General features: G+C 41.6%; 2 protein-coding genes across 4 annotated transcripts in view; one reads left to right on the forward strand and one right to left on the reverse strand.

Moving 5' to 3' along the window:
- TMPRSS6 (transmembrane serine protease 6) overlaps positions 1 to 18817 on the forward strand; it is a 159081-nt gene extending 140264 nt beyond the window's left edge. Inside the window, exons 15-18 of the mRNA XM_088456882.1 lie at positions 1358 to 1526; positions 7889 to 8163; positions 8501 to 8637; positions 18458 to 18817. Coding sequence (XP_088313008.1) covers positions 1358 to 1526; positions 7889 to 8163; positions 8501 to 8637; positions 18458 to 18628 — 752 coding nt within the window. The 3' untranslated portion in view covers positions 18629 to 18817. The remainder of the gene's footprint in view (positions 1 to 1357; positions 1527 to 7888; positions 8164 to 8500; positions 8638 to 18457) is intronic.
- Positions 18818 to 23253: 4436 nt separating this feature from the next.
- KCTD17 (potassium channel tetramerization domain containing 17) overlaps positions 23254 to 25345 on the reverse strand; it is a 95020-nt gene continuing 92928 nt past the window's right edge. For all 3 annotated transcript variants that reach the window (XM_088456934.1, XM_088456937.1, XM_088456933.1), the window contains 2 exons: positions 23568 to 23659; positions 23254 to 23333 (listed from right to left, as the gene is read on the reverse strand). In XM_088456934.1, the coding sequence (XP_088313060.1) occupies positions 23573 to 23659 (87 nt within the window). In that variant the 3' untranslated portion in view covers positions 23254 to 23333; positions 23568 to 23572. The remainder of the gene's footprint in view (positions 23334 to 23567; positions 23660 to 25345) is intronic.

Genomic DNA, 25345 nt, shown 5'->3' on the forward strand with positions numbered 1-25345 from the left:
CGTGATAGAAAACCAAGACCAAAACCCAATAACAAATAAAAAGTATATTAGCAATAAAACATATTATTGTACAGCACAAGGGAAAAAAGACAGAATGTTGTAACCAAAAACAAAATAAGCCAATTACCAGATAAATAATCAGGAGAATAACAGATACTAGGTGGTATAAACTAATGTGCAGAAAATGTTCCATTTCATTTGATCTCCAGCAGAAAAGTAATTATTCTGTTTTTATTTAAAAATGTTACAGTTGAAAAGATACAGGGGCTCATTTATCAAAGAGTGATATGCCCTTTGGCTGGCGAAACCAGGGTGTTTTCTCCGCCAATAAGGATTGGCCATATACTGCAATGGGTTACCAGTGACAATATCACTGATATCACCGTCGGTAACCTCCACCTGTGATAAGATTCACTGGCTCTTGGTGGTGATAGCTTTGTGTGGAGAAGCCTAATGAACAAGTATTGCAGCAATATTTTTAAGTATCTAAAAAAATTATTTTCAAACTATTGTGTTGTTTTTTTCACATTTACGTTGCGTGTACTGAAGCAGCCTCCCTTAAGCATAATTAGACTCTAATTAGACAGCAAAACGTTAATTTAACCCTTACTTATCCAGGTCACTGTTGCAGGGCCAGTTGAGTATCACTCAGCTGCCCGGTGATATTTTATTGCTATATTAAATTAGGCTGAGAAGTTATATTTCTCAGAACAAAATGAATCATAATTATCGCCACATATTGATAAATAGGCCCCATCAACTTTATTTTAAAAATTCCATCCCACACTCTACAGTTAGCAAACTTATACGCAGTGTTATTGGGATATCCAGGAGGAATAAAGCAGAGAATATAGCACATGGTTTGAGATGCTTCAAGTTTTCTAAATTGATGGAGACTCAATCAGATGTCACTATTTTGATGGCTCCAAACATGTTCATAGTACAAACGGCATTTGACATTGATTCTAATTTGCAGCATAAAATGTATTATTAGGCAATAAAAATGTTTAGCTTTTTTAAAAATCAATAAGCTTCTTGTGTTTGAAGTTTTCCATTCACATTTGCAGTTCACAGTTAAAACAATTAGAATGCATCATCATCATCAGAAAGGAAATGCGTCCAACTGCAAATCAGGCCCTCTGTACTTTGTGATGTATTAAGCTGTGTTTTATGTTTATTTGCATCCAAATGTCTTTCTGAGTGTGGCATGGGAAAAACTACTGGAAACGTACAATATGCAAATGCAAGACAAAACAGTCAAACACTAGGTGGTGACAGACAATTCAATGACGGAGACCAGGCATGGCACCTTCATTCATGTTTTCTATGGGAAGCTCACCTACTTATTCCTCCATAGGCTGTGGTGTACAAGCTCTTCAAAGCCGTCTTGTTGGAGGAACTCAAGCACAAGAAGGGGAATGGCCGTGGCTGGCCAGTCTACAGGTGCGAGGGTCACACGTTTGTGGAGGAAGCTTAGTGGCAGATAGGTGGATCCTGACTGCAGCACACTGCTTTTTTTCAGACAGGTAATACAAAGAGTGGAGAGAATAAATACAGCTTTTCTTTTTTGTGACATTACTTTGATTACTTTTGCATAAGTGAAAAAGAGAGAGAACTAGGGGTTGTATTCTCATGGGCGCACAGACATGAGTATATATAAAATTTAACTTTTATTATCATTAATTTAAGAACATCCCAATATTTGGGAGATATACAGTGAACTATATAGGTTAAACAATAAAAAAGACATGTAAGTGAAGAGGAAAAGTAAATAAATAAACTGAAAAATTAATAATATTAAAAAGTGAGATCCTCTAATAAGTCTCTGCTAATGCTAGATGCTGCCTATTAATTTGATGGAAGTGGAGAGATCCATAAAATACTATCTCCTCATACAATTAAGCCTAATATTGGCTAGGGTTATCCATTCATATCTTATCATGGAACATATAAATTCAAATGTTGAAATCAATAATCTCTAATCCATTCAATACAAAATCTCACAATAATGATTAGTGCCCGCAAAGACAGCAATCACAAAGGAGATCTATAATGAATAGAGTTAGACTGGTGAAGTTCATTAAGAATATACATTTCCAGGGTGTCATTTAGAATAAGTGAATCTTAAAAGGATGATAGCTGTATTCACTAGGTAATTAGTACTGGCAATCTCTCATTTCATTTAGCCAGAATATGCAACATACTCAATTGTATACATCAAATGTCTACGACGCTTTCGATTAAATATAACGTGTGTGCACTTTATCACTAGGGCTATCAATCCTTAATTTTATTCAGTCAAATTAGATGATACACACAGTTTATTGCGGTTGTAATCATTATATTTATCAAATATGTAGTAATTTAAGATATTTCTATTTATTTAGAGCTGGTAATCACAGATCACAACAATGTAACATATTTTAAACAATCGTCTGGTGAAATCGCCGTTACAAAGTGTCAACGTTTCACTGATTGTTACCTAGGTGGTTCATACAGCCTAATATAGCGATAATTATAACAGGGAGGGTATTCAATACTATTGCACCCTCACCTAGCATATGTGATAACACAACCTGTTTCCATTAGTTGTGGGCTAATAATCATCACATTTAAGGAAATCACTTATGTGATATTTCTTTATACATCCTTTTAATGAGGCTCCCATATCAAGTTATAAGTGTATCATTAGTTACTTATCGATAACTGACTCAGCCTCATATAGTGATATTAGCAGTAGAAAGGCTATACAGTGTACATCAATTTTATTTAGTTACACCGTTCACCACTCAAGCCTATCTACTGTAAGCACTAGTCTCATATTCACAGCATGGAACTACTTTCAGGCAGTTTGTATATTCATCTCAATTGAAGACATTTATAGTGGACCCACTGAAACGCCAACGCACGCATTTCACTGCATTAACAGCTTTGTCAAGGCTAAACCCGATTGTCTTACCCGACAAGATATTTAACAGGACAGAAACCTCCAATTGCGTTCTTAGTTTATGTTACGTTATGCGTCCATCCAATGAAAGCCTTTGTTTATCTCCATTATGTCAGAGATCATATGATCCATCCTTCGGTGCGATCCAGCAATATATTTAGCAGGACCGAGACCTCCAATCACGTTATTTACTTGTTGTCACGTGATGCGGCCATCCAATGATAGCCTTTATTTATCTCCTTTCTGTCACAAATCCCGTGATTTATCCCTCGGTATGTTCTGTTAGTACAACATTATGAAGTAAGTCCCGATCATGTGATCAGAGCTTCATTTATTATACAAAATTATGTTTATTATATTAGCAAGTAGATTATCTAAAGATAGGGAAAGGTAAGTATTGACCAGTCCATAAGGAAACATTTAAACACCCCACCGGATTCCATATATGATATATGCATATGCAAAATACTCCATTAATTAATTGAGTGACCTATATAAAAAATATAGATATGTAAAAATTAAGTAATAAATAAATACTAAATATACTAAATGTAAGAATGAAAACGTCACTGAATCACCTCCTGTAATATTAGTGAATGAATAAATATCTAGTGTTACATATAACTAAATGTAAGAATGAAAACGTCACTGAATCACCTCCTGTAATATTAGTGAATGAATAAATATCTAGCGTTACATAACTAAATGTAAGAATGAAAACGTCACTGAATCACCTCCTGTAATATTAGTGAATGAATAAATATCTAGCGTTACATAACTAAATGTAAGAATGAAAACGTCACTGAATCACCTCCTGTAATACTAGTGAATGAATAAATATCTAGTGTTACATATAAAATCTAAACATAAAAGTGCATAAAGACCTCCTAATTATAATAAATATAAACAATATCTCATATAGAGAAAGTAATATGTGGAAAAAATTGATGATCATATGAATACACAGAAAAACCTGTGCAAACTGATAAACAAAAAAGAAAGACAAGTGTGAAAATAGCCTGTGTATCATTAATGTGTGGATATTTATAAAATACAAAACAATACTTGGTGCGTGAATGGTGGTTATTAGTGAATCCCACCAAATGTGATTGCTACCATACAAAAATAACTATATATGGTACAGGTACTTTAAATATCCTTTAATAAAGATAATATAACTAGATGGATATCAAGTGTTACATATAAGATACAAACATAAAAGTGCAAATAAGACCTCCTAATTATAATAAATAAAAACAATATCTCATACAGAGGAAATAATGTGTGAAAAAATAGATGATCATATACACATACAAAAAGACCTGTGCAAACTGGTGAGCAAAAAAAGGAAAAGAAAAACAAGTATAAAAAAAACCTAAGTGTATCACTAAGACATTAAAGATATGGACTAAAGCTGTTGGCCTCATTCAAGCCTCCTGGATGTTGGCTGTTCATCAGAAATATCATCTTCGTTTCCCATAACTAAGAATTGATTAATATATAGTATTTTGTGGCCACCTATGAGAAGTTACACTAACAACTTGTGTAGAGTGCAGACATATCTTTTTCCTTTTTTCTTACAAATTACTTCTGCATAAACAATGCTCATTGAGGCCACATGATCTATTCAGGTCTCCCACAGGAAACTTGTAGATCCAACTATGAAACCTTTAGGCACCACTTAAGATAGAGGGATAGGTAATGAGTATATATTAGTCTCAGAAACAGTGAGAATGTGATCTGGTTGATAGGGAGCAAACTATAAAGCCATTAGAATGTGGATGTCCAATGTATGAAGGATGGGAATTGAGTGTTGTGTTCAATAGTATTAAAAGCAGCAGAAAGCTCCGGTAGAATGAGAATTAATATTGCTTTTTGAATTTAGCCAAATAAAGATTATTAGCCATTTTAATTTAAGTCATTCTCTACTAAGTACTCTAAATTAAATATAGATTATAAAGCATCCAAAAGGGTGTCGAGATAGATGAAGGGTTGAGAATAGACAAGTCATTCTTGAACTTTTCATACTAATGATAGACTGTAGGCTCTTTTGAAGATGGACAAGCCAGATAAGTCAAGCCCTTCTTTAAGAGGTGAATTCAATTAGGAGTGAGGAGAGTCCTTTTCGCAGCCCGATCTCGCCCTGGACACATAGATTTTTGTACACCGCTCTATGAGACTGCAAAGAAAAATGTGTGAGTCTGGTGTTACTGTTAGTGCGCCATATAGCCAGTGCTACACTTACTCGCGGACGCAACTTAGTCGCACCTAATTGAATTGACCGTTTAATGTGAGGAGGGAAAGATGCCAGAAGACAGATGGGGCTGACACATGTGGCACAGTGATCAGGTCAGAATCTAAATACTTCAGTAGGTGAGAAAATTCTGTTCCGGAGGTATATATAGGGCATGTAATAGCCTCCGAGATGCAGGCATAGGTACAATTCCAGTAAATGAACCCAAATAAAGGCAATCATTTAAAAGACACAATTATTGCTGCTTTAAAATAGGGCTTAATTTAATAGGCAAAACCAGGTTGTTTTTACCTTTTAAATTATTGGCCCATTATTTAATATATGGGCTGACTGCTCCCGTACCTGCACCTCGTAGACTATTGCGCAAGGCCTACAGTGTAGATGTAGGTGGAGACTTTTTCTGAGTTTGAATAAGAGAAAATAGACTCTGAAGGTTCCGGCAGAGTGACATAAATATCAGAGGAAGTGTTAGGAAACAGTTTCAGAATGGATTTCCTCTTGCTAAAGGATTAGTAAGCAAAGGAATGAGGATAGTGAATGAGTGAATGAAGGAGAGAGAGGCAACTGTAGAAGACAGCAGCAAAGAGTCACAAATAGAGAAAAGGTGAGAAGTGTTGGATTTGTTTTTATGATAGAGGTGTAGTACTGGTGTTTGGCTTTAAGCAAAGCAGTTTGAATGGAGGAAAGGAGAAATTTGAAACAGAGGAATTTGGCGTGTGTCTCTGATTCCTCCCAGTCCCTTGGCATTACAGAGTAGGAATGGAGAGTTTGAGTATAGGAGTTAGGCAAAAGGCAGAGGATTTGCCTGATGTGGACAAGTCGGGATCTAGTCACTATATCGGCTGCCGTCCCGACTTCTGGCATCCCGACGGTAAGTAGTGGGGATAGGTTTAGGCACTAGGGGTGGAGGGTTAGGTGTAGGCTGCGGGGGGGGGGGGGGAGGATTAGGTTTAGGCTGCGGGTAGGGAGGCTTAGATTTAGGGGTAGGATACTTACCAACAGGTGTCTGTATCCTAACCCTGTCAGGATGCCGATGTCAGGATTCTGACCACCGGGATCCCGTACCCAACCCGACAAGTCTATGTAAAGGAATAATGGGATGACGGATGTAATATAGTGAAGCAAATGTAGGTATTGGTACAGTGGGGAAACTGGTTTATGGAGACTGTGATAACAAGGTCCAGCTAAGTACTGGTGTAAGCCCATTGGTTGAGATTATAAGAGATTGTTAAAGTAAGAAATTGAGAATTCCATGATCAATATGACATCTGAAAACACCAAGAAGGAGTATGAGTGTGTCTGCAGCAAGTCAGAGAGCATTATAGCTGTTTCTTGAAGGTGATTGTCAGCCACACAAAAGTGTTATGTATAGCACAACCACTGCAATTGAAATGGAATAATAGCATGCATTTCATAAGGGGAAATGTTGATATTTATTTTAAGTGACATAGGGCCTGATTCAGGCCTGGATGCTGAGGCTATGTGGTCTCAATTGACCGAGGGTTTAAGATCTGCGCATTGCGCAGGAGCCACACTGCACATATGCAGATCTAGTCCTGCGTCATCAGGCATAATACACCAGCAGATGTCACTTGATTTGACAGTCTGCTGCCATTTGGGGGCTTGCCATTTGGAGGCCCCGTGTTTGAGGCATACTGAGGACAGTGACTGTGTCTTCAGATGCAGAAACGATGGCCTCGACAGCTTAGTTGAGGCGGGCATTCAGAGCAACCTTAGTATTGCTTAGATGCCCAATGGCCTACACCGATGTTGCCACTGGTGATCAGATGCTGCGTCTATAGACACATGCAGCAGATATGAGAAGCCGGCAAAGGGAGTATTTTTACAAAGATGCCTCTTTCTGCATTAACATACCTTCTCAGAACCACTACTACCGAAGACGCAGCACCACCGACACTGCTTGCGTCCACCTCTGAGTCACCCACATTGTGATAACAGTGCCTAATAACAATAATAATCCTCCACAGTAACGGTCATAACTAAAAGTTTGAGTCAGGGACAAGTTTCAATAATAGGTTTAAGTTGAAAAAGTCTGACTGTGGCCCTATAAATAAAATGTAATAATAATAATAATAATAGTGAGATGTTCATGTAAAAGCTTACACATCCATTCTAGATTTTCTTTTAGTTTTAGCAGTAGAATCCAGTTCGGACTCTCCCGTCTGTTCTACATGAAGTTCACCATCTTTAGACAAAGTAGCCTAGGAGGTATATTTTCTAAAGGCCGATTTTAATTGATTTTGACCGATTAAAATCGTTGAAAATCTATCCAAATCAACCAACATCGATTTTGTGTTTCTGGGGCTAAATCACACATTTACTAATACTTAATAAAATCAGAAATTGTCTGTTAGTAAATGTGTGATTTAGCTCCAGAAACACAGAATCGATGTTGGTCGATTTTCATCAATTTAAAATAAAGCAAAATCGATTTTTAGTAAATATACCCCTAGATGTTTATGTCTGCCATTGAAGGTTACTGCAGTCATTTAGCAGATTGAATGCTGCTGAAAGGCAATAAAACTCCCTTGGTAAATGTAGCTCTCCAAACACTCAAAAAGGCAAAGCTGCTAGGCAACATATCCCATTAATTTGTATATCCTTATACATTTCTTTACCTGTCTGTTACAATATCCATTTATTTGAACCCTTTCCACCAATTGTAGTTTCTCTACTCCGGAGGTCTGGACAGTGATCCTTGGAAAGGTGCGTCTGAGTCAAAGTAGTCAGAAGGAGATGGCCTTTAAAGTCACACAATTAATCCTCCACCCATACTATGATGATGATTCCAATGACTATGATGTAGCACTTGCCCAGTTGGACCATCCTGTACCTCTATCTTCTCGCTATGTACAACCTATCTGTCTTCCTGCCAGTACCCACCATTTTCCCACCGGTTCCATGTGTTGGTTGGCAGGTTGGGGTGCAGCAAGTGTGCATGGTAAGTGCCAAATAGTTTTAAAACAATCCTATAAAAAGCAAATAAAGACGAGGTACCTGTTTTGAATTCTGTTTTTTAGTAATAAGGAAAAACAGGTTTGGAAACCACTGGAACATTATATCTAAGTATACAGTACATTGGTTGGGGCCCTCAATACTTTGAATATTAATCTTGATTGTAAACCTGTTTTAGTGTGGTGGTCTATGGAACCTGTGTATCTTATGGTAACCGGACTCTCAAAGCTTAGTGGTGATTTGTATTTTCAATTTGTTTTTAGTTTGGAAATTATTGCAAACTTTCCGCACCTTTTATATTAACCATAATTTGTACCCTTTAGGTCCCAATAGCGACATTCTCCAGAAGGTTGATTTAAGTTTAATAGCTCAAAATACCTGTTCTGAACTGTACCACTATCAAATTAGTCCAAGAATGTTCTGTGCTGGTTATACCGATGGATCTAAAGATGCATGTCAGGTTGGTATAACTTAATATGGATGTGGGCCAAATGTAATAGCTTGCGGGTTGCAGAAAGTGGAGAGATTTTGGCAATTTAGTTACTAGATTTAAAGCAGAATTTTTTAAAGAGAAACAAGGTTTTTTTAACCTTTGAAAAAATTGCAGTCTTGCGGCTAAATTGTCAAAATCTTGTTTCTCTCCCCAATACACTTGTCTCATAAGTCTTAATCATTATGTTAATCCTATATACAGTTATTCTATGTTCCCCAGCCCCAATGACAAATTCCTTAGTTTCTAGTCGATTTGAACATAAGAGTAATACAGGTTGAGTCTCCTATATCCAAAATGCTTGGGACCAGGGGTATTTTGGATAACGGAATATTCCGTATTTTGGAATATTTGTATATCACAATGAAATATCTTAAGAATGGGACCCAAAATATACACATAGAATGCATTTATGTGTTATATACACCTTATACACACAGCCTGAAGGTAATTTTATACAATATTTTTAATAATTTATGCCTTAGACAAAGTTTGTGTTCATTGGACAATCAAAAATCAAAGGTTTCATTATCTCAGTCATGCCAAAATAATTCCGTATTTCAGAACATTCTGTATTTCAGAATATTTGGATATGGCAGACTCGACCTGTAGCACTTGAACAAGTCCTTGAACATGCACAGTATTTATAGTAAGGAGCCAAATATATAAGTACTATGATTTTTGTTTTGCGAGGACAGTAAGTAAAAAGATTGCTTATTACACTTCTTATTTAGTGAGAATAAGCACTTACAGATGTTTTACAACACTTAGCACCCAACTCTACAGACTAGGCAAACTTCATGTCACTTGGGTGCAACGTTTCCAGTACTAAAATTGTGGGATTCTTAACCACTTAACTGGCTAATATTATTCAAAAAACATCCCCAAATTTGACGATTTTTTTTTATTAGTTAAGTAAATAAGAGCTATTTAAACCTGATACAATATAATTTTATGAACAAAAATGCTAAATCAAGTTTAAATAGCTATAAATTACATAATGTGATAATAAAAAAAATTACCATTTTGGGGCCGTTTTTGAAATATATGACTCTAGTTCTCATAAAAGATGGGGATAGACGGAGCGAGGGGCAGGTATGTGTGTGTATATATATATATATATATATATACAGCATATATAGATATATATATATATATATAAATATATACATACACACACGGTCAAGTCTCCCATATCCGAAATGCTCGGGACCATTAGCATTTCAGATTTAGCAGGCGCCAGCTGTGGCTAGGACCCGCGGACTGTAGTGGGCATTAGTGGCGGCGGCGGTGCGGGTGGCAGCGGCAGTGTCGGCAGCAGGACCTGGGGGAGGTAGCAGCACACAGATGCAGGCTTGGATCTGAGAGATCTGTGATACCTGCATGTATTTAAATAAACAAGCAAAAGCAGGGATGGGTCAGTGAGACCTGTCTGTGCTTCTGTGTTTAATTTAAAAAAAAAAACCTGTGTATAAAAAATAATTAAAAAAATGGGGTGGCCCCCTCCCCAAAAACAACAACCAGCGCCAGGCTTTGGAGACCCAGTACTGGTTGTGCTAAATACAGGGGACAAATGATGTACAGGTTCCCTGTTTTAAGCACAACCAGCACCAGGCTAATCAGAGCCAGTCTTGGTTGACAAAATACAGGGGACGAGCGACGTAGGGGTCCTCTCGAAAAAAACTGAATTTTCCCATAGAGAAATCCTGAGGGGGCATGGTGTATAAGGGGCTACACCTCAAAAGCTATTGGAGGTAGGGGTCCCCCGTATGAAGCACAACCAGCACCAGGCTTTTCAGAACCAGTCCTGGTTGCCAAAATATGGGGGACTAATGACGTAGGGGTCCCCCGTATTCACCCCCCTGCTAGAAAGGGTCCGGTGCTGGTTCTTGTAAATACAGGGGGGACCCTACACAATTTTTCCCCCTGTATTTCTAGAACCAGGACTGGCTCAGAGCCCAGTGCTGGTTGCGCTAAATACGGGGGACCCCCTACGTCATTTGTACCCCGTATTTTGGCAACGAGGACTGGTTCTGAAAAGCCTGGTGCTGGTTGTGCTTCATACGGGGGACCCCTACGTTGTTTGTCCCTTGTAGTTAGCACAATCAGTACTGGGGCTCCAAAGCCCGAAGCTGGTTGGTTTTTGGGGGGTGGGGCCACTCCATTTTTTTATTTATTTTTTTACACAGGTTTTATTTTTAAACAGAAGCACAGGTGGGTCTCACTGATCCCGTCCATGCTTCTGTGCTTATTTATACACAGATACAGGTATCACGGATCGTCCAAGCCTGCATCAGTCTGCTGCTACCTCACCCCGGTCCTGCCGCCTGCACCACCACCACCGCTAACGCCCATGGGTCTCGGCCGCAGCTAACGCCTGCTATCCCCCGGGGCCGGCCGCAGCTTACGGCTGCTTCCCTCCCCCTAGCCCACCGCTGCTACCTCCCGCACTGACCTGCCATCTTGTTTATCTTGGTGCACCCAAGTGAAGCCACAGTGAGTACACCTGCTGGAGGCTCCTACTGAGGCTGTGCATCAAGCTGAAAATTCATATCTCTATAATGCCAGATTCGTGAGGTTATAGTTTAAAAACTGTAACTTTCTCAATTACCTAAACCCCAAAAGCACCTACCCTGGAACAATAGCTACCTAATTAAACAAACAAACCCAAAATGTAAATTTGCCCCCTACCCTGAGTTATGCCTTCCCTAAAATCCCAGAAAGAGAACAGCAGAAAAGTGGTCCTAATTTGGTGTCAGAAAATACTGACAGTTGGAAATTTAAATTACTCCCAAGTCCTCTTCTTTTTAATGTTTTTGCCCTGAAATTTGGCATGCAGCACCGAACGACAGTTCTACCAGCCCATGCCAAATTTCAACTCCGTACCTCCAATAGCTTTTGAGGTGTAGCCCCTTAAACACCATGCCCCCTCGGGATTTCTCTATGGGAAAATTCAGTTTTTTTCGAAAGGACCCCTACGTTGCTCGTCCCCTGTATTTTGTCAACCAAGACTGGCTCTGATTAGCCTGGTGCTGGTTGTGCTTAATACAGGGAACCCCTACATTGTTTGTCCCCTGTGTTTACCATAACCGGCACTGGGGCTCCAAAGCCCGATGCTGGTTGTGCTGTGGAGGCATGTAATTTTTTTTTTATATTACACATTCATTTTTAAAACAATACATGGATGGATCTCACTGATACGTCCATGCATCTGTGTCTTATTGATATGATTTCTCAGGTGCATGCCCAGCACCAGTGAGTCCCTCTGTCGCCCACTGATGCTTCTGTGCAAGCTCGTTGCTGCCACTGCTCCGCACCCCCACTGCTGCCACCAGGAGCACTTAAAGGGGGGGAGCGGGTACTAATTACCGGGCCTGTGCTTGCTGGAGGGGCCCGGCACCGCTCCCCCTCCATCTTATGTCACAGCAGCCCACCACACGCTGCTGTGTGCTGGGCTGCACTGGGAGACTGCTCGCGGCTGCTAAAGCAGCAGCCAGAGAAGTCTCCTATGCCTAGGTGGGGAGCGATCATGCTGTGCACCGGGCTGAGGGGCACACAGCGCCCCCCTCCCTGGCGCTACAAAAATAAATTTTTATTTTTATTTTCTAAGGGGGCGTGGCCATGCCTCCCGCGATTAGGTCACGCCCTGTGACCTGGGATTGGCGCGGCTGTCGGCGGCCCTGGCTACCACTGCCCCACACACCTGCAGCCGTCTCTCCCTCTGCACCCTTAAAACACCTCCTGTGTGCTGTCTGCTCCTCCACCCGTGTTAGTGTACCTATTTGTTGTCCTTCTGCCCTGCAGGTGGCCCGCTTTGCTCGTTAAAACCCTGATGGTTAATAAATTATAAAAAAGCAATGAAATTCCATAGCAAAAAACCTTACGGTTTCACATGTCCCATTAAGGCTTCTTACACATAATCTGAAATTTCACAAAACCTATTGAATTTGTGCCACTCAAACTAAAAAAATCAATGAAATTACGATCATTAAGGCTGACGCCTTAATGGACGTGTTCCTTGCACAATACAGATATGGTATGCCATCAAATTCTGTGGTTAACTGCAGATTCAGTACTCTCACAGAGTGAGATTGCTGTCACTAATTCACAGAATTGTGTGCTCATTGGAATACACACATGCAGTCTATGCAACTGAGGTCTGAGCAGTTATGTGGCACATACATCTCACTCAGTGCCCACAATCTTCCCATTCGTTCACCACAACAATCTCACTGGGTTCCAACATCCTTCTTATTGCATACAATCATCTCATTGAGAACACACATTCGGCTTCTTAATTTCTAAAACTATATTATTCTGTCTATGCAAGTGCACTATCTTTGCCTTTATGCTGCTATAAGTTCCCCAATCTCTACAGCTGTGTGGTCCCCTAGTTTTTTAATTTTCTCATCCACACCAATCTGTCTTTTCCCATCCGCGCCGCCCTGTCTTCCTGCATCCGTGCCACTGTTTCCTTTTATGTGCACCACCACCTTCCCCCAAGTCACACCACTTTGTCTTCCCCTCATCTGTGCCATTTTTTATTCCTCCACCACTATGCCCCCCTAACAGTGGCAATCTGGCTTTCCCCTTATCTGCACCAATCTGTATTTTCCAATCTCTACTGATTTATGTTCTCACATTGTGCTAGTCTGTATTCCCTCCTCCATACCAATCTGTCTTTACCCATCTGCACTGCTCTGTCTTCCGCCATCCATGCCTCTGTGTACCCCCATCCAAATTGCTCTGTTCTCCCAAACCGTGCCACTCTCCGCTCCATCCGCACCACTGTTTTCCACCGATCTGCATCACTTTGGTTTCTTCCCATCAGTGCTGTTTAAGCCCCCCCCTCTCTCCACGCTTATATGTCCCCCCATTAACACTGCTCTATCTCTTCCCCAATCCACTCCACTCTTATCCCATCTGTGCAGCTCTATCTTCTGCTCAGACCTCAGATGCATAGACTGCATGTGGGTATTCCAATGAGCACACAATTCTGTGAGTTAGCAGCTCCACCATTTTGTGAGTGTCAGCAATCTCACTCTCTGACAGTGCCGAATTTGCAGTTAACCACAGGGTTTGATGGCATACCATATCTGTATTGCACAAGGAACACGTCCATTAAGGCGTAAGCGTTAATGATCGTAATTTCAATGCTTTCTTTAGTTTGAGTGGCACAAGTTCAGTAGGTTTTGTGAAATTTCAGATTATGTGTAAGAAGCCTTAATGGGACATGTTAATCCATAAGGTTTTTTGTCTATAGAATATATATAAATATATATATATATATACATATATACATACATACATATATATGAGGGTGAGTCAAAAATTATCTGCACTCTGGCTGTAGAATTTATTTTAATCAACTTTCAGAAAGGACAAATACATTATTTTTCGACATAATCTCCCTGCCTTTCAATACACTTTGTCCATCTGTCAACAAGCTTTTGTATTCCCTCATTAAAAAATGTTTTAGGCTGAGCTGCGAGCCACGAATGCCCCGCTGTCTTCACCTCTTCATCAGACGTGAATCTTTGTACTCCTCGGGCTTCTTTCAGGGGATCAAACAGGTGATAGTCGAATGGGGAAAGATCAGGATTATAAAGAGGATGCTTTAACTCCTCAAAATAAAGTTTTTGGAGAGTGACGAAGAGTATGAACAGCGGTGTGTGGATGTGCATGGTCATGCAACAACACAACACCCTTGGATAGCAGTCCTCTGCATTTTGTGTGAATTTTAGGCTTCAGCTCTTCAGTGAGAATCTCACTGTAATGAGAACTGTTGATTGTTGAACCTTTTACCTGATAATGTTCAATACTGACCCTTGAGAAACCCAGAAAACTGTAAGCATCAATTTTCCAGCTGATGGTTGACTTTTGAATTTTTTCTTGGTCGGTGATTGAGGATGTTTCCATTCCATACTCTGCCGTTTACTCTCAGGCTAGTAGTGATGAATCCATGTCTCGTCACCAGTAATGATTTTATTTAAGAAACTTTCATCTTCCTTAAGCTGCCCATCCACTAGGCGATTAAACCTAGCGATTGAGCGATAACGACCTTCGTTATCGTTCAATCGCTTGGAAATTGTCCGCAAATCATGCAGTAAAATTCCCTAAACGACCAGCGATGCGCGATCCCGCCGGTCGTTTGTATCATCCTGTTTTGCCCGTCAATTAGTCGTTATTGGACATCGTTATCGTTCCATCGTTCATGCATCGGTGCCCGTTTTCAAAGCCGGAACGACCAACATATATAGATTTATATAAATATTTCAGCCCACTTTTATTAACAACTGCTTTGAAAATCGTTGGTCTATGGTCTTTGGTTGTTTTGTGCAATCGTTCACAAATCATTCATGCACATGAACGATAACGATCATCATGAATTGATGAACGATTTGTTAAGATCTTTTGATCTTTCATTTTTCAGGGACAAGTCTGCTAGTGGATGGGCAGCATTAGAGTATTGGCCCAAATTTTGTTTGCAGATGTCCAAACGCTTCTGTTTGTGCTCTTCCGTGATTTGTATTGGTACCCATCTCGTACAAACCTTTCAATACCCAAGTCTGTCATGGTTTATTGCATAGGCAGAGCTATGGCTGATTTGCCAATGATTTGCAACACAATCCTTTGTCACTAGTCTATCCAACAGAATCAGTTCATGTGCACGCTCAATGTTCTCATCAGTCATGGACGGGCGTCTGGTTCCTTCTTCATGGCTGACACTTGAGCAACCTTCTTTGAACTTCTCTATCCATTCATACACACTTCTTTGCATGAAAACACTTTCTCCATACTGTGCACGAAGTCTTCGATAAATATCGACACCCTCAGACAACAAAAAACGAAACACTGTGCGCTGCTCTTCTTTTGTGCAAATCACAAGTGGGGCAGCCATATTTTCTTGCACTGCAGTCACAAATGAACTGACGTAACACGTTCAAACCTGCACAACAGTGACTAGTGAGACAGCGAACTAGTATGGAAAGCGTTGCCAAGACAGTGCGGCCAACAAAATATTAATATAACTGGAGTTCAGATAATTTTTGACTCAATCAAAAATGGGGTGGGGCTTAGCAGCCACAGGGGCTAAGCTCTGTCCTGCCACACACAAAAAAAAATCGACTTCCACTCATCCATCAATGGCAGAGAACTTTTCAAAACTAGTTGACATTGGCCGGGAACCATTGGTGTTTTGAAAACATGAATGGCCATCCCAGGAGCCGTGGCTGCTGCTTTTTTCTATGGAGGGGACGGCTGCTGTGCAGCTGCGCCGGGCGGGTGGATGCCGTCTTCCCTATCACTGCTGGCCAGAGTGATCGGGACACAACAGCAGCCACGGTTACCAGGAGCCGCAGTTGCTGCTTCTTGCAGCCTCGCTGGGAGGGGCAGGGGCAAACGCAGGATTTTTTGGGGGGGGTTTCCACATACACACATATACTGTATATCAGCCCCAGCCACAAACAACCAGTCCCAGACAGCCCATGCACCAGATAGTCACCCCAGCCAGCCCCAGATAGCCAGCCCCTGCCCCACACTGCCAGCCTTTATCCAGACAGCCAGCCCCAACCCGTAAAAGGTAAAATGATAGCATATGCGATCACTTTACTGGGAGGATAGGACCCGCTGACCTCTTGCGAATGCACACCCAGGGGTCTGAGGATCCCTCTCTGCAAAAAGGTTGCTGAAAGGCTGACAATGACGAACACAATTTCTAGGTGGCATTAGTTACCAGGTGCCAGCTCTGAAAGCTAAGCTTTTCAGAGCTTCGTAAATAGGCCAATTTGGGCACTGCTTTGTGAATTAAAAATGTAAGTACCATTAAGTTAAATAGCCCCAACACTCAATAAAGCAGCAATCGGAAGATTGACTGCAGATAGTACATTAATAAATAGGCCCCTTGACCTACTTATCAATATTTCCCATGTTGCTGTGGGTCTGGGAGGTCTTGACAAAGGCACTGTATGGGCTGAAACGTTGACCAGCTAATGGTATTACTTTGACTTGCAACATATGAGGTGAATAAAACACCTCCAGCCTGCCAGCCCCAGACAGCCAACCCCACACTTACCTGATGCTTGTAGCTCCTCAGTCAAAAGCCGCGAGTCCTCTGCTCTCAGTGGCGCGGCGTGACATCATGCGCGACGGCCGCCGGGTCTCTCTCTCCTTCCAAAAAAATAGCGGGTGCGAGGATCGGCAATGCCGGGCGAGCGGGGCCCCTTCTCTATCCGGGCCTCCAGTCTATTCTCTGATGACGGCGCTGGTGATTGCTGCGCACTGCCTGGCCACTGTCAGTGCAGCTGTCAGCGCTTCCGCATCTGGTGGTATGAAAGCCACCTGACGCAGAAGCACTGGCAGCTGAACAGGCAGCGGCTAGGCAGCTCCGAGTGTGGCCCGCTGATTGTGCAGAGACAGAGACAAGGCTGTCTCTGTCTCTGAAAAAAAAAAAATTAGTTGGACAGGGGGGGGTTTCTGGGTACCCAGAAACCCCCCCGCGTGCGCTAGTGAGGGGGGTGCCGCCGGGTCCCAATCACTATGGCCAGCAGTGATCAGTACATTGTGGAGGTGGAGCCATGGGTGCAGTGGGACCAGCAGGTTCCTCTGATATAACCGACTGCTGGAAAATTATCAGCAAATGGTTAACATGAAACTTTGGACTGGCTAAAAAGCATAAATAAGAGGTTTGAGCATTGATAACATTATGGGCCTGATCTGAGTTGCACGCAAGAGCGCACACAGCAGGGTATATGGGTTGTCACCTGTCTGCAACATTATGCAAATGCCACTGCAAACTCCTTCCATTATGTAGATCTGTTCGGCCGATTGTGCAAGGACTGAGACACCCACTTTTAGCTTCCATGGATGCAGTAATACCGATTGGTGCATCCTTAGATGCCACCATCGGTTGCACCATTAAGACTTGCACAAGCCCTGTGGCAGGTGTAGTTTCTCCGTCTGACCATGGCCTCCTGTTCCTGCAGCGGTGCGCCTGGGAATGCAGCCGCTTGCACCGATACATCCACAGCACTCCCATAATATGTCCACTGAACGGACCATTTTTGCATGCACTACTACCCACCTCTCAGTCACGGCCATCACTTTTCCACAACATTTCGGATACCGTTTGACCTGATGGCAACAGCACCTTTGTGCATACCCACGTGTATTGTGTGTTGCATGCACCATCTGGGTTTTAAGAAATTTTCAAGCATACGTAATTGCAAAAAATTCTTCTACTATGTGAACATCGGCATTGCCTGCGACTCAGAATCAGGCGCTACTGTAAATGTGCGGTGATGTTGTTAGAGTATTAATAAAACCTTTACTTGATCATACCTACCTACTCTCCCGGAACGGCCGAGAGGCTGCCGAATCTTGGGTGGTACTCCCAGCCGCAAGAGAGAGCATTCTCGTCTCCTGCAGCTGCACGACGTCCGCCCGGCACCGCTCACTTCCCAAGTAAAGTGTGCGGTTCGGGTGTCCGATGACACGATTCATGCTGAATCGCATCATCGTAGCCGTGCTTCATTGTATAGCATGGGGTGGGGCCACAATGACGCTTTTGCAGAGTCACGCACCTGTGCCACGCCACACCACAGCTGTATTGACCTGGTTGCCCCTTCCAGGAGGGGGAAGCCAGAAAGTCATCACAAAGTAAAGCTGACCAAACAGTGTATCACTAATTACTTATGAGTAATTAAGAGCTTAATAAATATTATTGTGATTGGAACAAATAATATAATAAATGTGAAATCCTTTTCACTGATACTGATTTCCTGTATTTTAGGGTGATTCTGGTAGTCCACTAGTATGCAAAGAACCAGGAGGGCGCTGGTTTCAAGCAGGGTTGGTGAGTTGGGGGGCTGGATGTGCCATGCCCAAATACTTTGGAGTATACAGTCGTATTTCCAAATTTGTTGGGTGGATCCACAATGTCACAGCCCAAGCAAACAAATAATACACTAATGCAATCAACATTGGCAACAAAACACCACCCAAGAAGTAGGAGACCATTAAGAAAACCACCAGACATTGAAGACCATCAAGGATGAAAAATCAGAAAAACTGTTTTGAATTTAGAATTAAAAAGGATTAAAAATCTACATTAGCATTAGAACAATTCCAAACAAACTTGAGAATAAGGTTGTCTAAGCGTAAAACAAGATTAATGTTCTCTAGAACACAGAGTAAACAATTACATACAAAATATGTATCATGATTCATTGAGTTCAAATGCAGTAGAGTTAGTAAAAATTGTTACTGCAAAAAGGTGGGAAATTTGTTTAATCCTCTACTATAGTAAGTAACACATATTAAGTGACATCAGAGATAAACAAAGAGCATTCCCAAAATGTCTGTTGATATACTTGACATATGTGTAAAGATGACACGGATATATTTGTTGCCTCAAAATTTAAAGCAGCACTCATATCAAGAGCAAAGTCTGGCTTCATTTGTACTTATTATGGCGCTTGAAATTTATAGGTCAAACCCGCCGAGAAGCAAGCCATCACTTAGTAAATATACCCCACAGTGTATCTACTGCTAATTTACTAGAAAAGTGGTTCGAACACACCAATTCCTCTTGAATTGATTAGCTTAGGGGACACACACTACTTTCAGAAGTTATTTCTTTGACATGCCTGCCAAATTCTATGCTATTCTATTGCGGACTGGGAAAAAGAAAATAAGATGGAAGTCCCCATTCAGATAACCAGATAAACAGGAAGTTCCCACACAGATAAATAAGATCTTTGTTGAATAACTAATGATCATATCTCTTACTGAACATCATTAATTTGCTGTTTACATTATACAAAGAGCCATTTATGTATGGCAACATGTGCTGACCTGTACTTCTTAACATGGACTTTCTTGACCAATTATCTCCTTTCAAAATACACACGCCCCAAAATATCAATCTGGAGGTCAAAAATGCAAAAGGTAGAGAGAAATGTAACTTCCAATTACAATACTTCAGATCAGCCCTTTATCCATGTAAACATTTCAGTTTTTCTCCTAAAATAGTGCTGTGTAACCTAATTTATGAATAAGCCTCATGTGCTTTCCTGCAATAGTGCAGCCGGAAGGTGCAAAACACCTACACTTTAAGGGGCCTATATATCAAGCAGTTTTTTACATAAAATTATGCAGAAACTGTACTAATAAAGTGCTAATTAGCACTTCAGATCGCAGTCCCCATTATTATCAAGCTTTTAGGAGTTTAGCCTCAGTAGTTTTATACAATCTTCAGATGGTGTAAACTACTGTTTGCCTATGGGGGCTCCCGGTGCAGGAGAGAGATCTTTTGATTTCTCCCCCTGCAGCCCCCTGCCAGTCCCGGAAGCTGGCGCTGTACACATGCGCAGTGTCAGCTTCCACCAGGGAAGTAGTGAAAGACTTCTCGGAAAAGCCAGGGATATAACTCATGGGGACAGCGGTTACTGCAATAGCTGGGATATTTTTATTCAAAAAATATATATATATCCCTGGCGAGTTGGAACGTTAATAATTGCAGCAATGCCTGATTATTGATACATAGACCCCCAAGTACACAGAGACCTGATCTCCGGCAACACAGAGGTGGTGGAATAATCAGGTCTTTTTGGGCCTGATTCAGAGATGGACAGGACACAGAAGCACCCACAGCTGCATCTATTGGCGGCCGCCCGCCTGCGACTTTATGCAAATGCCACTACAAACTCTTCCCCTTGTGTACATCTGTGCGTCCGAATGTGCAAGGACTGAGACGCCCACTGCCAGTGTCTGTGCACGCAGTAATACCGAATCGTGCGTCCTTCGACGCCACAATTGAAGCTTGCACCAGTCCTATGGCAGGTGCATTTTCTCCATCCAAGTATGGCCTCATATGTGAGCGGTCAAGCTTCTGTGTACGCAATTACTTTCACCGACATGCCCATGACACTCCCATAACACACTAATAAGATGGACCTTCTCCATGCCCGTGCCAAGAATGCGCACTACATTTTCAATAGTTTTCCCTGCATGTTCCTGAAAATTACAACTGCGACTTTGTACAGACACAATCGGAACACACGCGCTGTGTGACTTAAGACGCATGGGCAGTAGCATAATATCGCTCCACTATGTCCATCATTGGCAGTGCGTTCATCTCCGAATCAAGCCCTTTGTGTGGAGCATAAAGCAGCAACTGAAGGATTTTCTTCCTATAGCTCCCTCCGCTATATCATTCTTCAAAAATCTAAATTTTGTTTTTCTATATTGGTGCAGAAGTAGGCAAACTCATGTGCCTAATCTATACTCAGCAAGGACTGCCCTGATCCACCCAGCTTCTCAGACTGGATGGTGCAAGCTCTTGCACCCCTGGCATCTTGGCCAGCAAATTCATGTACTTACACGTAACACCAAGGTGCAATTGTACAAAGGTAATATTGTGACATTTACAAAAGAGTACTTATTGTTGTGGGTTTGCACATTTGTGAATTAACTTGATTGACTAGTAATTAGATCACCGTGACAGTTGGTATCATAACAATATTTTAACCCATTAGCAAAAATTGCCCGTAAATTTATAATTTTTTTCCCATCATTGAGAGAATAAAAATAAGTGTTCTCCTGACACTTCTAAATTACTCACTTGAATCCTATCAATAATTCCTTACTCATAGGGATCAATTCAAATAGCTGCGAGAGGGGCGATTAGCCATTGTAACAGAGTGGAAACGCCATCAACGGGACTCACGGCTAATTCAGTCGACCTCATAATCACCATATTATGCTTCCTGACTCATAGGCGCCATACCATGATTCCTTACTCATAGGCACCATACCATGATTCCTTACTTATAGGCGCCATGCCATGATTCCTTATTCATAGACACCATATTATGTTTCCTTAGATTCCTTACTTATAGGCACTGTAATATGATACCTAACTTATAGGCACCATACTATGATTCCTTACTCATAGGCACCATAATATGATTCCTTACTTATATGCACGGTAATATGATACCTAACTCATAGGCACCATACCATGATTCCTTACTCGTAGGCACCATACCATGATTCCTTACTCATAGGCACCATTCCATGATTCTTTACTTGTAGGCACCATACAATGATTCTTTACTCATAGGCACCATACCATGATTCATTACTCATAGGTATCATATTATGAGTCCTTACTCATAGGCACCATTCCATGATTCTTTACTTGTATGATTCTTTACTCATAGGCACCATACAATGATTCTTTACTCATAGGCACCATACCATGATTCATTACTCATAGACACCATAATATGATTATTTACTCGGAGGCACCATACCATGATTCCTTACTCGTAGGCATCATACCATGATTCCTTACTCGTAGGCATCATACCATGATTCATTACTAGTAGGCACCATACCATGATTCATTACTCGTAGGCACCATACCATGATTCCTTACTCATAGACACCATAATATGATTATTTACTCGGAGGCACCATACCATGATTCCTTACTCGTAGGCATCATACCATGATTCCTTACTCGTAGGCATCATACCATGATTCCTTACTCGTAGGCACCATACCATGATTCCTTACTCATAGGCACCATTCCATGATTCTTTACTTGTAGGCACCATACAATGATTCTTTACTCATAGGCACCATACCATGATTCATTACTCATAGGTATCATATTATGAGTCCTTACTCATAGGCATCATACCATGATTCCTTACTCATAGACACCATAATATGATTATTTACTCGGAGGCATCATACCATGATTCCTTACTCGTAGGCATCATACCATGATTCCTTACTCGTAGGCATCATACCATGATTCATTACTAGTAGGCACCATACCATGATTCATTACTCGTAGGCACCATACCATGATTCCTTACTCATAGGGACCGTACCATGATTCCTTACTCATAGGCACCATACCATGTTTCCTTACCCATAGGCACCATACCATGTTTCCTTACCAATAGGCACCATACCATGATTCCTTAACCATAGGCACCATACCATGATTCCTTACTCATAGGCACCATACCATGAGTCATTACTCCTAGGCATCATATCATGATTCCTTACTCCTAGGCACCATACCATGATTCCTTACTCCTAGGCACCATACCTTGTGATTCTTTACTTGTAGGCACCATACCATGATTCCTTACTCATAGACACCATACCATGATTCATTACTCATTGTTACCATACTATGATTCATTACTCCTAGGCACCATACCATGTGATTCTTTACTTGTAGGCACCATACCATGATTCCTTAGCCATAGGCACTATACCATGATTCATTACTCATAGGAACCATACCATGATTCCTTACTCGTAGGTGCCATAACATGGTTTCTTATGTACTTCGTTACTGCAGTAAGATTTATGGAATGTTGGTTTGATGTAGAAATGTGCCAGTACATAATAAAAGCTTCTTGTCAGTAAATGTTTAGACAGTTGTCAGTAAATAAAATATTTACAAAAGGTTGATGTTTAACCAAGCTAATAATCACTCAGTAAATTGTTAATTTATTACAAGTTTTTACAAGTGCATAGAAATAAAGAATAAGACTGACAGCTGTGAACGTGTGTGCTTTATTAAAGGTATTCACTGACAAAGGAAGAGATTGTAGGACTATGACCACTGAGGATAATGGCTGTAAGAGAGAGAGGGAGAGAGATGAAAAATGGTGTGAGAAGATGTAAATTAAGAAAGAGAGACGGGTCACAGTGCAGCCAGGGAAAGATTGAAGATATGTACACTCTAACAATGGCTAGGAGATACAATATTAGACACGGGCTCTATGATAAGACAGTAGAAGAGAGAGAGACACACAAAACAGATTGGACAATATGTACATAATGAGGCAGTGGACATGCCAGACACTCACATGAGTCACTGTCTATTGTCTCCTTCCCTCTCCTGGAGGACAATACAGACTGCACTCAATGCATTCTCTTCATCCTGTTCAATATCACAGTTCTGCCAGGCAATGAGACCAGAGGTACAGTAAGTAAAGCATTCTGTGCGTGCAATTAAATCTGTGCAGAGGTTTGTTCATTATCCTACTTGATTATAGGAAGTGTATACAAAGGTGCAGGACTTTAGAGCAAAGAGACACCTGAGCTTAGTGTACCGCAGCGGAAAATCTGAGGCTACTGCAGGATGCTGAGTGAATGATGGGTTAACCCTCCTTCAGGAAGAGCTGAAATTAGTACCTGATACCAAGAATAGTGATGAGGACATTATAAATGGAACATCTCCACTTACTTAACCATAGGGAGATATACAAGAACATTATTTTTTTATAAATCTTTTGTCTCCTGTGCAGTTATATGAAGTCTCATTTTATTTCTGTTTCATGACTTTATATAAGCATCATTGGGCCTGATTCAGCAAGGAACGCAGTTGCTAATACGCAGGCAGTCGTCCGATTGTTGCATACTGTGCATGCCTATGCATCTCAGTGCGCGAACAAGCCATTGCGATCGGAACTGCGTTCGCAATGACTATGCAGACACATCGCAGAGTGATTATCAGGAAGTGCTATTTGTGGGTGGTGACGGGGGGTGGTCGACCGAACACATGCGTGCCAGTGCGTTTGAACGCCGTTGCAGGGGTATGCATAGATTATCCACTGCGATGCCGTACACAGCCTGAGGCCTCATAGTGTGCGTGGAAGTTAGCAATTTCTGAGTAAGGTCAGAGCTTGTGCAAGTGTGTGTGAGGCTGCGATGGTACTCGATTGTACCGATGATTTCGCAGTCCTGCTAAACATTACCGTATTTATGCTCTGCACAGCTCCAATCCACCCATCTTTGAAAGTAGCTATCATCAGCATGCATTTACACCAGCCCTTCAACTGATGGTAGATATCTGCCCAAAAACAGGCGGATCTATGTGTATGCTCAACTGCAATCCCGCCTTCACTCTCACCATACAACTCAGAGCACTTAGCCTACATCTGAAGGTCCAGTTGCTGCCCAGTTAACCCATACAGCTGCAAGTGGAGACATGTGTGACTACGAGTCACCTATAGGTGCTCGACTCAGATTGGACACATCTGCAAAAATGGACCCATTGATTTGTAGCTTCCACTTGTACAAATTATTCCAGGTTGAGAGGGTTTTTGAATTTTTTGAATTTTCAAGGTGAGATCAGGTATTTTAGAGCATAATAGAAGAGCAGAACTTGGAATATGATTGGACAGTAAGCTACTGTAGGTCTATGTTTAGAACTAGGACTAGCAATAGAATTAGGTTGAGGCTGAGGTTTTCAGTGTGTTTTTATTTTTAATAGTTAAGCTCGTCACACAGTGGACCTGATTCAGACCCGGTCACAAGCGCTGAGCGCTCGCAACCGGGTCGATGTTTGCCCACTGGGCATGCGCAGGACGGAGCCGGCTCCGTCGTGCGCATGCGTGAGACCCGGCTAGCGATGGGTGCTCCGTCACTCCGGGTCTCGCACCAAAGGGGGCGAGCTGTCGATGGTGATTGACAGCTCGCCCTATTTGGTAGGCGGGCATAGGGGGTGGCTGGCCAAACGGAGGCATTCCCGAAGGAACGCCTGCCATTTGGGGGCGGCCCCACTGACATCACCAGTGATGTCAGTGGGAGAGCTTCTGGCCACGAGACCCTACCACAAGGATCTCGTCGCAAGCCTGGTCAC

Source organism: Taudactylus pleione, unplaced genomic scaffold (assembly GCF_031769625.1).
Source record: "Taudactylus pleione unplaced genomic scaffold, aTauple2 ptg000726l, whole genome shotgun sequence".
In the NCBI taxonomy this organism is placed as follows: Eukaryota; Metazoa; Chordata; class Amphibia; order Anura; family Myobatrachidae; genus Taudactylus; species Taudactylus pleione.